Raw genomic sequence first — 12,112 nt, 5'->3', positions numbered from 1 at the left:
AGTAAAATCGGTGAAACCTTTTTTCAAAGTCTGGCAGAAGTTATGGTTCACAAAAGTAGGTCTTGAGTGGGAACATATTTATTCCAAATGGAAGAACTACCTTCTATTCATAAAAACCCTGTAGATCTGACTGGGACTACTGCTTTTTGTTACTACTTTTCAAAATGAAATAAATCATTCTATGAGACTAGCTTCTCCTGCCTCCATGCCAGAAGAAGGGAAAGCTTAACAAGTACAGCTAAGAAAATAGTACCTGTTTTAATGTAACTTCAAAGGATTAGCTATTAACTTAGCTAAATATTTAATACTGAAATAAGAAACATAACTGAACAATAAAAATTTTAATTTCAGTTACTTACTGTTTTGCCTCCTTTACCAATAACTCTACCAGCAGCATAGGATGGCACTTTTATATGAGCTTCAAGTTTTACTTCTTCTTTAGGTCCAAAGAAATTTTCTTCTTTAAGTTTTCCATAGATTCTCCCCTGAGCCTGCCAAAAATACTTTCAGTTAAAGAATGTACTTACCAAAATCTAGTTAACTTCAAGAAATTCCACAGAAAGGAGAATTCTCAGCACGCAACCCTGACAGAGAATTTGCCCTAGTACATACAATAACTCTTTTTTCTAAAAGTAGTCTTTGCACCAAACTAGGAAACACCACTGTCCTACTTGAAAAATTGTGTGACAAACCAGCAAATTAAGAGAGATCGCTATTGTTTTGCTTTTCAGTAGAAATATTACTTTTAAAAGAAACTGGTGTATCTCTGTAGAGGTAAAGACTGGTGTAGAGAAGAACTGTCTGGCTGAAGTGGTTTTTTATTACACCCAGAAGCACGGAACACAGTTAATTGGTTCAGAAACCCATGCTTTTAAGGATGCTAAACAAAAAAAAAAAACAACCACACAAAAAAACAACCAAACAAAACCGAAACAAAACACCAAACCACAGACCAAAAAAAGCATACACACATCACCAAAAACACCACAGCCTCCTCCCCCTGCAAATAAGTCATGGGCCAGAGACTCCAATTAGAGCAAAGAGCTTACTTTTACAATCACTGTAACATTATTTAAAAATAAATAAATCTGAGCTTGCTCCATTTTCTAAAGTAAAAATCAAACTGACTAGATCTAAATAGCACCATGGGAACAGTATAACACTGAGCAGTAGAGTTCCCTTTTCTGGGGAACACGCAAATGCTGGGTAGCAAGAAAATTGTCCACTGAGACTATGCTCATTAATCTTGCTGATGTTTAAACACATTTATTTCCTTCTTCCCTGCTGTTCATCAGTGAATTCCTCAGAAATAGTAACCAGATCTTCTACTCTGCATCTTCTAGAGAAGAGCATTTCTATTGCAATGCTGGAAAGAGAGATGCTCTGTAAAGACCATAAACCTAGGACCACAAAGCCTTTCCAATTTATATTCTTTATCACCTTCTTTAAATCTCACTCACCAGCCCTGTCACTGCATGAATGCTAAATCCAAGCATCCTACAGCCCACCACTGCAAGGGAATATGAGAAGTCAAAAAAAATTATAACATCATGCAATCATTTTAAGTTGTGGCAGTTTGTTTTATTCCTAACTCGTATCAAAGTTCATGCTACTCTAGAATGGGTAAGATGAAAGGCATCTTATGACCTTGGAGCTGAAAATACTCAGTATTGTGGGTAAATCAGACTCCACCTGAAAAGTATTGGAAAAATCTGTAGTGCATGGCATTGACCTAGGTGGGATACTGCAGGTCATGGGACTCTGTCAGAGGATAAAAGCTATAGTCTTGCAAATGAGACAAAAGACTACATGAAAAAGCTATATGAACACCTCAGGACAACTACCATGTTCCAGCACCTTCAACAGCCCTAGAATCAGAGGTTCCTGATCCAGGAAAACATTTCAAAAGGGTTTGCCAAGAGTAGATTGTTCTGGTTTAGGTGCAGCCAGGAACAAGGAACCATGATCAGCCACTCGCTCATTCCTCCCCCTCCCAGCAGGATGCGGAAGAGAAAAGTAACTAAAGGCCTTTGGAACCCTCTAAGGACAGAGAGCTCACTCACCACTTACAGTCCTGGCCAAAACGGATGGGACTGCTCAAAGTGAACAAAAGTTAATTTAACCCAACAGCCACCAAAACCATACCAAAACAAACACAGAGTGGTACAATGATGAAGAGCACAACCAGCCCCTTGAGACCACCTTCTCCTCTTCCACCTGTCCCCTCTTCCTTGGCTCAGAGCCCTGATCCTGGTTGTTTACCTCTTCCTCCACTGAATAGCTTCAGGGGGGGCAGGGAATGGAGGTTTCAGTCAGTTTATTCCCAATGGCTCCTGCCACTTATCTCTCTCCTCAAGGCAGACAGACTCCTCATTGCTCCTCCCTGCTCGAGCACAGGGTCCCTCAGAGGCTGGCAGCCCTATCCAGGTCTCTCCGACATGTGTTCAACTCAAGGGCTGCAGCTCCTCTCCGCCTCCTGTGTGGGTCTCTGGGACCCGCGGGCTCTCCAGCACGGCCTGTGCCATGGCCACCTCTTCACACAGTCTCCTGCCTGTCCAGGGACAATCGTCCCCTCTTCACTGTGCTCACTCCCTCTCCCTGGCATAGGCTCCTCCTGGAGCTGCTGGTGATTATCAGTCCCACCATTGCTCTCATTGGGTTGCAGAAGGACAGCCTGCATTCTTGCTGCAGATTGCAGGGGAGTCTCCAGTCTGGCACTCCTCCTCCCTTACTCTTTTCTTTGACTGTGGGGTCAGCCTGCATGGTCATCATCGCCACCTTGTCCCACTCCTTCCACCTCGATAACCTGCACAGACCGCAGGAATCAGGGAGAGATATTGTGGGACAAAAGTATGCATTACTGCTGAATTGTAAAGGAAGGTGGGATGTTGACTTTTAAAGAGATAGTAGATGTACTTCCAACATTCCAAAGCTTTCAGCTCTGGAAAAAAAAGTCTCTAAGGAAAAGAAACAGTTTAACAGGCTGCGGATCCTTCACAGTAAAACTGTGGCTGAAATGTTAACCACACTGGATTCCACCTTGCTCACACATGTCCCAAGTCCAAGGCAACATGATCATCTTTGAATATTGGTGGCACAAGTAGGCCTAAACTCTAGGGGAGCACTGCAATAGAGGCTGTAAACAGTGACATCTTTTCTTCCTGTTGCCTGGCTAATAAATAGCCCTGTGTACCACAATATCCTCACACTACTACAGCTGAAGAAGAAAGGGATGCAGCTACTACAGCTATGCAGCTACTACAGCTATGGACATGAATAACAGACAGAATACAATCCAGTAGAATACAAGAAAAGGATGCCGAACTCAAAGGTTTGGGGATGACGCTGCCTGAGAGCTGGTTACTCATCTGAGTAGCAACTATTTCCTCTTCAAGTTGATATACATCCAGTTTACATTCTTTATGCCTAACAAGCAACAGCCTATACTTAAAGAAGACCCTTCTTAAACTGAACTTAAGGACAGCATTAATGAAGGTTGGCTCTGATGTAAGGTATGCTTCAGGTTAACAGTGGTGATAAAAGAGAGGATTGAACTCCCTCTGACTCTCAACAAGGCACTGCTGAGAGTAATAAAAGATCCCAAGAACTGGAGCTGAATGAGGCAAGCTCCAATAAATAACCCCTCTCCTTCACAAGACTAGCATGCTCAGGAGCATCAGCTGTGCTACTACATTGATCCTTCTTGGGAAGCAGAAGCCCAAGTGTAAAAAAGTAACTGATTGATGTGTTTTTAACCGACATGTGGTGTACAGAAAAGGGAGACTTTCCTCCTTGCATGATCCAGGCTGGGGAGAAGAGCTGGCAGAAGAACTCACTGGAATTTAAGTCTGTCTTACAGAGGAAGCCTGCCAATAAGCCTTTGCATACATGAAAAGTCAGGATAAGGAACACCCAAATATACTTCAGCTGGCTACTGCTTGAGGGTAAGTTCATTGATATCTGATGGAAGGAAAAAGTAGCCAGAATCTGACCTTGTGCTGATCCCAGATCACAAGAGCATTCCATACATGGAATATGCCATATGGCCAAGACTACCAAGAAAACCTCAAGGAGGCAGAGCTTCTAAATTATGCTTTGCCTTCAACAACTTTTCAAATGTATATGGCAACTGAGCAATAATCCCAAATGCATCTAGTTTGCTATTACCCCTGCAAAATACCTGCCCTGATACTTCTCCAAAACTCCTAAAGGCACTAATGAGACTGATTCTAGATGTGCTTGAAGTTTGTGCATCTCTTTCTTGTAAGATGCCCTGGAGCAAAAATACAAAGACTGAAACCAGAACAGGCAAGAGAACAATGCCAGGACATGAACTCTCAAGTGACTTTTTACTGGCTCTGGGCCTCATCTGTGATAAGGCCAGGCTGCTGCAATGAGCTATCTGCATCACTCCCAATGTGGTTAACTCCTTTTGAGGTAACTGGATTTATCCCTTGGCACTTAAGGCAGGACAGTCCAGAACTCAATTTCAACACAAATGGAATAATCGGGTATCTTCTTGTAGTTGTAATACAAATAGAAATTTTGCATACACTCTGTAGAGCTACCCAAAAAACATTTTCCATTTGTCACTCAACAGTAACCTGGGAAGACTCAAGCCTCTCATCAGCTTTGTTATTTCAATTAAATACACCAAACTGTTGCATATATAAAGACAGTCTAGAAAGACTGAACTATTGTGCTTGTAAATAAAAGGGAAAGTTAGTAACCTAATGTGGCCATATTTTCATGCTAGACTTGATTTTAACTCCCATGAAGCTCACACAGGTTTTCAGGTGACCAGAATGTGGCCTGAAATAGTAGTGTATTACTCATTCACATCATACCTTTCAGCAAAAGCAAAGCAAAAATCAAGTGTTTGCAAAAATTATGAATAAAATAGTGCTTTGTTCCAAGTGTTTTGTTTTCAGCATTGTCTTTTACAGTCCAAAGGCCACTACAGACTGACAAGTTTTTCTATGTTGTACCTTGAACTGAGCTTCTGGAGGTCCAGTGATGATAACCATTCTCAGCTTGGCATCTGGTCCTTCAGCAGGGGCAATCTGGAATGGATAAACATAGCTTTTGGTAGTTGTCTTTTGAAAGAATAGTTTAAAACCACCTCCTCTCTGTTTCAGTCTCACATTCTGTTCAAGAGTGAAAAATTATTCGTTATAGCAGCAGCATTACACTTCAGTCATGACAAGCTTGTTCCCTTTAAAGTGCACTAATTAGCTATAACGAAATATGGAGAAATTGGCTAAACCATAAGCAAATTTACTTTTGAAAATTAAAGGCATAGCTACTCATCCACATATGGCAAAATCCCACAAGCCATTTTCATGTGGCTATGAGTGATGTAAGACATGTGGCCTTCAAAAAGAGAAGTTGGTTAATAGACCAAGATTCTCATCCCTACCCGCTAACTTTAATAGTCTTACAAGTTTTGCTCATTAGCAAAAGTTTGCCTCTGTCCCTCTGACAACAGAAAAATGATTTTACTCTTGTAACTAATCAGATCCAAAACATTCCTCTAGACTGGACAATGAGTTGGGAGTTTCCAAGGGTTTGTATCTACAGACATTTATTTGTGTGACCCAAATAAAAATTAAGCTCCACCAGAGCTGAGACAGAGACGCCTGTAGGGTCTTTAGCAGTTCATGTCACCACAAAAGTAAGATTTCTGTGGATGTTGTTCTCAGACTCCAGTGGCATTAAATAATTCAAACTAGTCTCTGATTCTGGATGAATCTTTTGTTTATCACAACTGACATTTCCATTGTTCCATCTAGTATTACATAGTCACTGTTGAATGGGCAATATATTAAACACTACAGGATTTCATCTTCCCTGTTGGCATAGGGATGTTATTCATATTTAACAGCTGTAATTTATTTCAGACAAATTACCAGTCACCATGCATTATTTTCACTAAAGAATTTTGCTAACCAAACTTTATGTAATTATTCATATTGTACCCTAAGTTGGGGAAGACATTACATACTAGTTGTCCGGTTTGCGTATTTCTTTTTCATACAATTTCTGCATTCCAACCAGCTATATCTAAAGATACACGTTCATTTTACAGCAAGATGTTTATATGACGTGGTATTGTGGCAGGGCCAAGCACAGACTAAATCCATTCATTCATTGGACACACAAGGGGCAACATTTCAAGGCACATTCGGAGGCCGTTGACTGAACAGAGCTCAACCTGGTAATTGCCATTCATGTAAAATGGACTTTATACTTTGTCTCTCAGTCATCTGATGTTTTCTTAGTGAACACCAGCACCTTGATTGAAATTTTAGGAAACAGGTTGTCCCTCTAGCCTTTGTTACACCTTACACACGTTTAAATGTTCTGGGACATTTCTTGCCCTGCTTTTATCTCAGGATGGCCTGTTCTCAGCAGTTGGAGTAAAACTGAGAGCTGTGAAGAAAACATGTACAAAATAACATTTCAATGTCTGAAGGGGCAACCTAAGAGACTTCAGTCTTTTGTCTGTCTGCCTTTGGAAGAAGTTACATACATACAAATAGTATCCAAGTGGTGAATTTTTAACTTCTGAGAGAAATAGCTTTATATTCCTACCTGGAAAACTGGTCTTCCATATGCCAAGTTACAAGCTGACAACTTTGTTCTCCCAACACCTATAATGCTCGTTCCAATTCCTTCAGAGACAGAAAGGGCTACTCTGGGAGTAATTTATAACATCTAACTAAGATGATGTCAATGGTTTCCAACAGGTCCCAGCACTATCATACAGAGTGGGCAGCAGACAGCCCAGAAATCTCTGCCTGGCTCCTTTGCTGTATAGTTCAGACTACTGGAGCCCCACACCAAGCCTGCATTACCAAGCAATGACCTCCAGCACAGAGGCACAAACTGAACTCATCAACAGCCTCTGAAGTGACAGACTGGACACTCTATGTACTTGCAGTTTATTTAGTCTAACTTCATGGCTAACAAGTTTCATCAGATCTAAGCAGCTCAGAAAGAACACAAAGATGCACGGTGATGTAAATCATTTTCATCTGTAAATTTACAGCACAACTCAAAACAAGTTTTAAGTGTCATGCACAAAGATCTCTTTAGAATCATAGAATTGTTTCAGCTGGAAGAGACCTTTAAGACTGTCAAGTTCAGCCTTTATCCCAGCCCTATCAGCCACTAGACCATTTCCCTAAGTGCAACATCCAACCATCTCTTAAACACTTCTAGGGATGATGCCTCCACTGCCTCCCTGAGCAGCCTGTTCCAATGCCTGATAACCCTTCCAGTAAAGAAATTCCTCCTCATATCCAGCCTGAACCTTCTCTGGTGCAACTTGAGGCCATTTCCTCTTGTTCTATTGCTTGTTACTAAGGAGAACAGACCAAACCAAACCTTGCTACAACTTCCTTCCAGGTAGTTATAGAGAGTGACAAAGCCTCCCTCAAGCCCTCTTTTCTATCATTACTACAGCTGGGCAAGTTACTCAGGCAGCACTCCATCGGACTCTTAGCTGTAAGTAGATTCTTGGATGGTTCACAACTTATTTTGCTCAGAAGTTATGGTATAGGGCAGGTGGTCAATTTGAGAGAACTTCAGAAGTTTTGAATGTTACTACTAAATGTCATATTTAGCAGTTTCACCCAGAAGCAAGTGTGCTGTTCTGTACTGTTCTGTCAGATTAGAGGTGAAGTTACATTTTATTTTACTTGGTAAGTGTGCATTCAGCTTCCCTGTGTTTAGAAAGCACACTCGGTATATGTATAGTTCTGTTAAGACTTAATCCTATTTCTACAAAAAAAAAAAATCCCCTTTACTTTATTCTCACTGAAGAAACAAAAGACCAGAGCTTTAGCAAACTTTTAACTGAACTTCAGTCAATACAAGTATGTTACATGCATTCGGTAGAGAGGTGCCAGCCAATAGAGGAAACCTGCCAAATGCATGAGAAAAGTGGGAAACTCCCTTTCTACTAAACTGCTTTCCAAGGACCAACTAAAGAACTAGTTTGGACGGGTTCTTGGATGTCCAAGGTTATTTTCACATTTCTCTCTCCACATAGCAGTAGCTTCCATATATCACTTAATATTTAGATACAAACTACAGGAATGCAGAGAAAAAAGAAAGAAATGTGGGTACATGACACCTCCATGCAAGAGAGGTTTGATATAGAAAAATCAACACCTCTCACTTTCTTCCATTCCAGTTTTTCCTCTAAAATCTGATTATTAGTGCTCTACTAACTTAAACCATCTGGGTAGTATAAACAACTATTTCATATACTGCTCAATAATGGATGGGATTGGGCAGTGTGCCAGTTGTTTGACTGGCCAGTAAATTGATCAGCATTCAGCAAACCACACACAAGACTCATTCATCAGGGTTCCCCAGTTATTTTGCTCTGCACACTTTGATGAACACCTTCTAAAGTTAAGCCCAGCCTTGCTGGCTTCAACTCAGCATAGCCAGCTCCTGCCCCTCTGCCCTGACCTTTGGCACATCCCTGCCATGGCACTTGCTAAATAGGCTACACCTCCTGAGCAAAAAAGAGATAAGAAGAAAATGTTTGCTTCATCTGTGCAGGAAAATGTTCATCTAATAACACATAACAAAGCTACACACTGTAGGGATTTGTGTGGGTATTTCTTTTGTTTGGTTTTTGGTGTCGTCGTTGTTTGAGGAGAGTTGGGGAAGGGTCTTTTGGTGGGGTTTTTAAGAATTTTGAGGGTGGAGCTTGGGGTTTTTTTGTTGTGTTTGGTTTGGGGTTTTTTTACTTTTTTCTTTTAATCCAAGTCATCTTTACAGCACAGAACAGCAGAACCGGCTAGTCACAAGAAAAAAAGCTCAGGCATCAATAAAAGATATTTGTGGTTACAGTGGCATTAGTAGCAGAAACCCAAGGGCTTTTCACAACTGCAACTGGCACTAATATCTATACACAGCCAAGGAGAATTTCACCAAATTGTCTAAAATTCGAACTTAAGCTTCCATGAGGTCAGCCTCTGCATGTTCTTAGTTACATTGAGGCAGTCACCACATACATAGCTGGATGTTAATGCAGGGTGCTGAGGTAAACGTGATGTTAAAGAACAGACTGATAGTCAGTTAGTTGCTCTCCAGGAGGCTTGAAGAATGTGGACTATTTTAAAATATGAATGCTCCAGCTTGACAGCCCAGACTGATCCACCTAGAACAGGCCAAGAGCAGCCACAGCAGTAGGAGACTTCACCTGTGCTGCTGTTTTTAGAAGGGCAATTTACCTCACCAACTATCACTTTACCAAAAGCAAGAAGAAAGCCTTTAAGCACTGCATCATTAAGACTTAAGTCTGTTTCTAAGAAATTGAGGCCACCAAAGTAGTTTTCTTTGCAGCTTATATTTCACACCTCAGGAACGTTTGAAAACATGCTTCTAATTATCTTGTCTCAAGGAAGATTAAAAGATGATTTATAAACAAATGTACTATTTATCACATCACATTCTAAGCACAGAGTGGGGGAGGATATTCACAATAACATGGCTTGCACAAACTTGCTGAAAGTGTCATGTAGAACAGACAGAAAGTTAGTCAGTGTAATAATACCTTAATAGATGCGCCTGCAAATCGAGAAAGTTGTTTGATGTGCTGTCCCTGCTTGCCAATAATAGCTCCAACTGCCAAGGCTGGGATGAACAGATGAACAGTCTCAGACTCGGGCTGTTGCTGTGGGGAAGAAGGAAATATGCATTGAATGTTTTTGAACGAATAAGACTGACAGGAAAACGGGTACGGAACAGGCATGCATGGAAATGAGGGGGAAATCTCATGGTGCCCTGAAATGTCTAAATAGTAAGGTCTGGCTTTTTCTGGGAATCATGAAAGTCACAGAACACAAAAAAATAGTTTGAGCCAAAAGAGGATTCTTTCATCTCTTATAAAATCCTTGCAATTTTAATGCTTAGAGTTAAAAAACATTTGAGGTGTTGCTTCTTTGCGAGGCTTTCATTCTTACCTGTCACTGCCTGGACTCTCTTCCACATGCAAGACACTGCAGAAGAGGCGGCTACAAGCAGAGGGGCTGCGGCCTAAGCAGGCAAACTCTGTCTAGTTTGCTTACTTATTTTGTTAATTTTAGGTTGCATTGAGAGCGGCACAAAAAGCCTCAGAGTTACATATATGTTACAATTTCCTTTGTGTGGGAGTGATCTGGAACGATAGCCAGCTTGAAAAGTGCCAGCTATTCCTCCTGTGTAACATTATGCAACAGTTGGAGCCTTGGCAGCAGGCCTCAAGCAGACTACTAAATTAAACGCCAGATTAGGCCTTCTTAAAAGCGAGAAGCCCCTAACATTGCATCCACTGGATAATCAGGCACCGTTGCAGCTTCCTATCGCTTTGTAACAGACATCTCAGCTGGAGAGCACAACATAACACTTGAGATTCTCTCTACGTGCTGCATAGTGATGATTGAACCACAGGGTTACATATGCCACAATAAGCCATAACTATTTTACCAGCCTCAGAAGAGCTCAGCTTGGACTAACGGAGCACCGCCAAGTACCATTAATCCGTCCACTTACGTCAGGGTTACTTCTCAAAAGCATTTCACACAAGCCTTTCTTTGAACTAGGAGGTATTTAAGAGACCCCCCGCCCCCCATCCTTTAAAGCATTTCCTCCTCTAAGTAGCCCTTGTTGCAAAAACTGTTTTGCTCATTCTTAAGACAAAGCCAACCAGCTCTTTTCCTGCCCACGTATTGGAAGACAACACAGCCATCCTCATCCTCATTTTCCTGCTGCCCACCATGTAGATCAGACCAAGCACCAGTGAGCAGAGCACATGGGACCAACCATGCTCATTTAGCTTTGCACAATTGTATATTTTGGTAGGGTTACAGATCCACATATGGAAGCTCAGCCAAGCAGCTTTTTCTGGAATATTTTCAGATAAAGATATGCTATATGCAACACAGCAAAAAGCAGCTGCAATCCTAAAAAAGGTTATCTCTACTTATTTTTAACTTCCAGTAACTTCTTTCAAGGAGAAGCAGAGTCCCAGTGCATCAACAATAAACAAAATGCTTGTTTCTAAGTTTTACCACTTCGGTTTTGGTAAACATAAGTCAATTCTAACCTCAGGGGAAACAAATTCCAGGCACAGCTCCATGTACCAGGTGGAGAAACCCCAAAATAGCATATTAAGAACAGAAATACATTCTACCAGTCACTTCAGGTGATCGTGAACAGTTCCACATTTTACCCTGTGTTTTCACACCTACAAGGCACCAGGACTCACAGTCAGTTTAAGCTGGTTTAAGCCCACATTTTCCCTGGGCACAGGTTGAAGCCCTCCACTACCCAGCCCCCTCCCTAATGCCCTGGGTGCTTTGTGGCCAGCAGGACTTGCAGACCCAGCTGATTTGTAAAGCAGGCAAATAGGTCCCTGATGCAAATAACCTGAGCCACACAAGCAGTAGACCTGGAACAAGGCAGGGAGAAACAACAATTGGGTCAGTGCACAGGGAAAGGGGGGAACACCCCTCTTAATCTGCCTACAGATCCATTTAAAGCCATCTCAAAACTACACCCTAAAACTACATGTTTGTGTTGAAAGATATCAGTTATTTTAGTATAGATGTTAAGCAGCTTTCCAGAAGATTACTCATTTTGTCCTCCTGTTATTACAAATGTCTCATGAGTGTACTCATAGTGAATCCTTCTAAATGTTCATTGTGAATTGAGCACAATGTCCAGTAATTTGGAAATGCTACCGCTTAATCTCACCACCGCTTTGGAAAACCATATCAAAATGAATACAAATTCATGAGGCATCTGGGGTTTTTTTCTAGTTTTGTTGCAAGGACCTATACTAACTGCACTGGGTGTAGAGAAAAATATCTTTCCAACCCAGGTGCAGACAGCTTAGCCACATCTTACTCCCTCATCTCCTTGACCCTCGCCTTCAACTGTCCATACGTGCTCCAGGATCCTGCAAAAGTCCACTGCCAAAGTTTTCCCTACCACATGCAACTACAGCCTCTCTTACAGCTAAACTTTGAGGTAACACACACAAGTTTTCCATCTAGTTCATACAACTAGAAACCAAACACACGACTTGGTTTTCAGGAATTTACACAGC

General features: G+C 41.4%; 1 protein-coding gene across 1 annotated transcript in view; it reads right to left on the bottom strand.

Annotated features, from left to right (window-relative positions):
* IGF2BP3 (insulin like growth factor 2 mRNA binding protein 3) overlaps positions 1–12,112 on the bottom strand; it is a gene marked incomplete at its 5' end in the record, with an annotated part of 91,960 nt that overhangs the window by 2,627 nt on the left and 77,221 nt on the right. Inside the window, 3 exons of the mRNA XM_061996545.1 lie at positions 360–491; positions 4,989–5,063; positions 9,578–9,697. Of these exons, the coding sequence (XP_061852529.1) occupies positions 360–491; positions 4,989–5,063; positions 9,578–9,697 (327 nt within the window). The remainder of the gene's footprint in view (positions 1–359; positions 492–4,988; positions 5,064–9,577; positions 9,698–12,112) is intronic.

Source organism: Colius striatus, chromosome 5 (assembly GCF_028858725.1).
Source record: "Colius striatus isolate bColStr4 chromosome 5, bColStr4.1.hap1, whole genome shotgun sequence".
NCBI classification, from domain to species: domain Eukaryota; kingdom Metazoa; phylum Chordata; class Aves; order Coliiformes; family Coliidae; genus Colius; species Colius striatus.
The sequence above is the reverse complement of the archived record's forward strand: the minus strand, read 5'-3'. Positions and strand labels throughout refer to the sequence as shown.